Here is a 6,000-nt window from a genome sequence, read left to right on the forward strand (position 1 = left end):
CGGAAAATTAGAATATATTGCATAACTTCTTATTCGTAGTAAATTCAACTATTTTACTACTCTACTTTACTTTACTTCTTGTGTGACCTCTGTTACTTGTCCAATATATCCATTCTTTTTCAATGTTTGAATCTAAATGACTAGTTTAGTTTTGTATAAAACCTCCTGAGTTGAGGTTCATAAAAGGGTAGGCATAATAAGCCTTGGCTTCAGCCTATACCTTTTCGGTATTTAAATATATTAAAATTTAAATATATAAAATATTGGACTATTTTTATGTTGTATTATGTTGTATCCAAATGGACCGAAATAAAACTCAAAATCAATCAATCTAAAGAAGAAACAAATATATTATTTCCCACTACATGCAAAGTGAGATATTTCAAGCCTTTATTTGTTATAATTTTGATGATTATGGCTCACAGTTTATCAAAAACCCCAAATTAAAAAAAAAAAAAAATGTGAATATTTTATGAAATCAATAAACAATTCAATTCATCAAAATTATAACAAATAAAGGTTTAACACATCTTGCTTTGCATGTAATGAAACTATGTAATGTATTATTTTCACCTTTTAAATTGAATTATTGAAATAAATGAACTTTTACACCATATTCTAATGTTCCGACCTTCACCTGTAGGCTATATTCTACATCTTTTTTCATATAAAATAAATACATTTCTATGCAGTTTAGAAGTTTTGGGGGCGTCCCTTTATTTTGGCGCCTGCGCTGCTGAAATGGGGCGTCCCTTATTTGTATTTGTGAAAGGTGTCAGCTTCAGCTAACCCCCCCCTCACAGGCCATCTACGTGTACCAGAAGGCTGCCATCCTCAGCATGATGCCGCAGGAGGAGCTGGAGAGGACCGGAGAGAACGTCACCGAGCTCTTCAGGTGGGTCTCCACCAGCCCCCGGGTCTCGTACTCAGAAGGCACGCTGATTTTTTTCCAGTGTCCAGCCCCGGTACTGCAACAAAAAATCCCATGTGGCCCAGAAAGCTTTTTTCCCATAGACCGCAATAGTAAAAGAGAAGCCTCTAAAACTGTTCACAGGAACCTCCAGCTGTAATCACCGGCAATTACTAATCTTTGTATTCTATATTTTTAAGTCATGGACTTTATATCCGTCAAAAATTATAACGGCCAGAAAAGTCAAAGAAAAGTCTTTCTGGGCGTGACGTCACGGCTGACGTCACAGCCGTGTCCGTGCATTCCACGGATGTTTTATATTAATATATATTATATAATTATATTATATTAATACATTAACAATATATGTAATACTATACATGTAATAATATACATTAATTAATATATTATATTGATACATATTATATTAATACTCGCGTCATTGCCCCGGGGCATGATGGGAGGCCCCAGAGCATCATGGGAGGTGACTCAACTGCGCATGCTCTATGGGCCGTATAACGCGGAAGTAAACCCGGAAGTCACAGATTTTTTCGGCGGATGCGCTGAGTGAGCAGAATGCATTGAAATGAATGGGCTGCCATTTTTGACGTCCCATCCAGTTTTATAATACATCCATGGTCTCCACGCCGGTCGCCATAGCAACAGGAAGTAGGACCTTCTTTTCTCTGAAGCCATAAAAACATGTGGGGGAATACCACGATCAGATGATCAGCTGATCAATGAAGATGATCAGTTCATCAATGATAGATAGATAGATAGATAGATAGTATTTATAGGTAATGATCAGTATTGATAGGTAATGATCAGTAACGGTCAGGTAATGATCAGTAATGATAGGTAATGATCAGTATTGATCAGGTAATGATCAGTATTGATAGGTAATGGTCAGTAATGATCGGTAATGATCAGTAATGGTCAGTAACGATCAGTATTGATAGGTAATGATCAGGTAATGATCAGGTAATGATCAGTAATGATCAGTATTGATAGGTAATGATCAGGTAATGATCAGTAATGATCAGTATTTATAGGTAATGATCAGTATTGATAGGTAAGGATCAGTAATGATCAGGTAATGATCAGTAATGATCAGTATTGATCAGTATTGATAGGTAATGATCGGTAATGATCAGTAATGATCAGTAATGACCAGTAATGATCAGTAACGTCCAGGTGTGTGTGCAGGCAGGTGGAGGGGCTGAAGCAGCGTCTGGCCGGGAAGTCCATCCCCATGGAGAAGTTTGCCGTGAGGAAGTCTCGGCGCTACAAGGCGGCGCGGCCCGTCCCGCTGGTCGTCCCGGCGCTGGTAACCGAACCGCCCACGTAGATTCACCGGGGTTTGTGGGTCGGTGGTGAACAGAACCGCTGTGTTTTCTGCTCCTAGGAGATGATGTACGTGTGGAGCGGCTTCACCATCGTCGGGAAGAGACCCGACTTCACCGAGTCCCTGCTGGTTACCATAGAAACGGCTGAGGAGCAGCTCCGCGCCGACCCCGGTGAGTTCAGGACCATCCGGAGTTCCCCAGGGTTCTGGTCCGGGACAGAGAGGGATCACCTGCACACATACACACCTGGACACCTGCACACATACACACCTGGACACATACACACCTGCACACCTGCACACATACACACCTGCACACTTACACACCTGCACACATACACACCTGCACACATACACACCTGCACACATACACACCTGCACACATACACACCTGCACACATACACACCTGCACACATACACACCTGCACACCTACACACCTGCACACATACACACCTGCACACTTACACACCTACTAGGAATGGGCGATATTTTACCGTTCACGATATACTGTCAAAAAAATTTCCCACGGTAAGAATTTGTCATCTTGAGGTAAAAACGATAAATTCCCGTTGATGATGTTTTTGTGTAAAGCTGATTTATGGTTCTGTGTTAAATCGACGCACAACGTACGTGAAGGAAGGAAGGAAGGAAGGAAGGAAGGAAGGAAGGGAGGGAGGGAGGGAGGGAGGGAGGGAGGGAGGGAGGGAGGGAGGGAGGGGGGAGGGAGGGAGGGAGGGAGGGAGGGAGGGAGGGAGGGAGGGAGGGAGGGAGGGAGGGAAGGAAGGAAGGAAGGAAGGAAGGAAGGAAGGAAGGAAGGAAGGAAGGAAGGAAGGAAGGAAGGAAGGAAGGAAGGAAGGAAGGAAGGAAGGAAGAGAAATGAGCCTGAAAGAAAGGCAGATTTGAGAGCGAGGAGCTTGAGTCGTTACAGTTTTGCAGTACAGGTGTACTCATTTAATTGTTTTTTTTTTAATCAATTCAACTTAATTGGTGTAGTTTAGTAGCATTTAGTATTCTTTTAGAGCAGTGTTTTGGTGGAGTTGAATTGGTATTTTTTTTATCTTAATTTTTATCGTTATCGGGATAAATACCAGAAATGATCATGATACATTTTTTAGTCCATACCGCCACTCCCTAACACCTGCACACCTGCACACATACACACATGCACACATACACACCTGCACATCTACACACCTGGACACCTGCAAATCTACACACTTACACACCTGCACACCTGCACATCGTCAGCTGTTCTTTATGTCACTCGCCCCCCCCCTCTCCCTCTCTCAGATCCGTCGGAGTTCCACCCCGACGACAGCTGTCTGGTCCAGATGTTGAAGGGCCTCTGTCTGAAACACCTGGGCAGGTTGCTGCAGGCGGAGCTGTGCTTCACGCAGGTGTTGTCCAGGTAACGCAGGCTCCGCCCACAGGCAGGTGTGTTGTTCCCGTCCAGGTGTGACACGGGTGTGTTTCTTCCAGCGAGGCTCGTATCCGGTACGACCACTTCCTGGTTCCCTTCACGCTCTACGAGCTCGGCCTGCTGTACAAGCAGCAAGGCGACCTGGCCAAGGCCGCCGCCCACATCAACAACGCCAAGTGAGTGTCCCGCATCACACGTACATACCTGCGTCTGCACGGGTCGCCGTGGCAACCTGCTCCTCCGGGGGGGGGAGGGGCCGGTGGTAGGACCCGCCCACCTGGAGGCGGTTCGGCTGGACTGGTGGTAGAACCTACGACGGAGTATTAGGGCCAAACTAAGACCAAAAAATGGGAAATTACAAGAATAAAGTCATAATATTATGAGAATAAAGTTGTAAAATTACGAGAATAAAGTCATAATGTTGCGAGAATAAAGTCGTAACATTACGACAATAAAGTTGTAACATTACGAGAATAAAGTCGTAAAATTACGAGAATAAAGTCATAATGTTGCGAGAATAAAGTCGTAATAGAATAAAGTCGTAATGTTGCGAGAATAAAGTCGTAATATTACAAGAATAAATTTGTAACATTACGATAATAAATTCGTAAGATTATGAGAATAAAGTCATAATATTATGAGAATAAATTCGTAATATTACGAGAATAAGGTCATAATGTTGCGAGAATAAAGTCGTAATAGCATAAAGTCGTAATATTAAGAGAATAAATTCGTAAAATTACGGTAATAAAGTCGTAATATTACGAGAATAAAATAGAAAGCAGTTTTCTCCCTGTGTTAAAATGAGGAATATTGAGCATCTTGTGAAGTTATATTTTGGTATCGGTTTCACAAATAAAGAAATACTTAATCTTTTGGCAAATCAGCATTAAATTACTATCAGTGTAAGGATTTTAAAACGATTGTGCAAACGACTGCGTCTATTTCGAAGAAGGAACCACACAGACTTGGAAGAAATTGCGTCTTTTCTGGAAGAGGAAAATCTTTATTATCATCCTCATTGTTTCCTGAGAAACAACAAAACCTCTTTGAATGGCAGCAGATGGAACTATACTATACTATACTACACTATACTATACTATACTATACTATACTATACTATACTATACTATACTATACTATACTATACTATACTATACCAGACAGCTCCTCTTCCACAAAAGACGTATGTGCTCTTCCTGTTAGAGTTCTCATGAATTACGACCTTATTCTCATAATATTACGACTTTATTTTCGTAATATTACGACTTTATTCTCATATTATTATGACTTTATTCTCGGGCACCACTCTGAGTCATCACTTAAGCCCCACCCCCGCCACGTTGCCATGGCTACAGAAGTTCTCACTGAGAACTCACCGGGTTTCTGCTTCCCTGCAGGACAAACTACAAAGACTACTCCATGGAGTCCCGGCTGCACTTCCGGATCCACGCTGCCCTCGGCAGCCTCAAAGGATCCCCCGTGGGCACCCCATAATACTCAGCTGCAGCTGCACCTGCAGCAGTAGCTGCACCTGCAGCAGTAGCTGCAGGTGCAGCCGGAGCAGCTGCACCTGCAGCCGGAGCAGCTGCAGCCGGAGCAGCTGCGTAGGTGCACCACTACCGCCCGCTTGGTTCAGACCTATTTATTCTCTCAGCAGCTCGGGGGGCGGTGAGATTCAAACAACCTGCACTTGTCAAATCCACTCGGGCTTCAGACCTGGTCCGCCGGAGCAACCGGAGGAACCGGAGGAACCGGAGGAACCGGAGGAACCGGAGGAACCGGACCTTACCGGGAACTCCGGAGCGTCCAGGACCGGAGTTCCACCCTGAACACAGCAGCTTTTCTTTTCTGTTTCTTCTTTTCAAATTTACAAAGCAGACAGTAAACGCTAATCAGCCGTCAGACCAAAAGGTGGAACGTCGTCATGAATAAATCCCGTTAACCAAATCCTGCACCAGGACTCAGGTCCAGGTGCAGAGTCTACTGCAGGGAGTACTAGTTACTAGTTACTACTTGCTAGTTACTAGCAAGTAGTTACCAGTTACTAGTTACCAGTAAGTAGTAACCAGTACCACTAACTAGTAGTTACCAGTTACTAGTAACTAGTTATGACTAACTAGTAACTACTACTTAGTAGTTACTAGTTAGTAGTTACCAGTTACTAGTAACTAGTTATGGCTAACTAGTAACTACTACTTAGTAGTTACTAGCAAGTATTTGCCAGTAGTTACTAGCAAAAGTAGTTACTAGCAAGTAGTTACCAGTTACTACTAAACTAGTAACTACTAGTTACTAGCAAGTAGTTACCATTACTATTAAC

The 6,000-nt window shown here is 43.0% G+C and overlaps 1 protein-coding gene across 1 annotated transcript in view; it reads left to right on the forward strand.

The window, feature by feature from the left end:
* Nucleotides 1-5,785, forward strand: part of LOC133420222 (tetratricopeptide repeat protein 39B) — a 29,382-nt gene extending 23,597 nt beyond the window's left edge. The window contains exons 14-19 of the mRNA XM_061709837.1: nt 804-895; nt 2,117-2,237; nt 2,316-2,427; nt 3,548-3,665; nt 3,737-3,853; nt 5,078-5,785. Of these exons, the coding sequence (XP_061565821.1) occupies nt 804-895; nt 2,117-2,237; nt 2,316-2,427; nt 3,548-3,665; nt 3,737-3,853; nt 5,078-5,174 (657 nt within the window). The 3' untranslated portion in view covers nt 5,175-5,785. The remainder of the gene's footprint in view (nt 1-803; nt 896-2,116; nt 2,238-2,315; nt 2,428-3,547; nt 3,666-3,736; nt 3,854-5,077) is intronic.
* Nucleotides 5,786-6,000: the final 215 nt, after the last annotated feature.

The sequence above is a fragment of the Cololabis saira genome, chromosome 20 (genome assembly GCF_033807715.1).
Source record: "Cololabis saira isolate AMF1-May2022 chromosome 20, fColSai1.1, whole genome shotgun sequence".
Classification (NCBI taxonomy): Eukaryota; Metazoa; Chordata; class Actinopteri; order Beloniformes; family Belonidae; genus Cololabis; species Cololabis saira.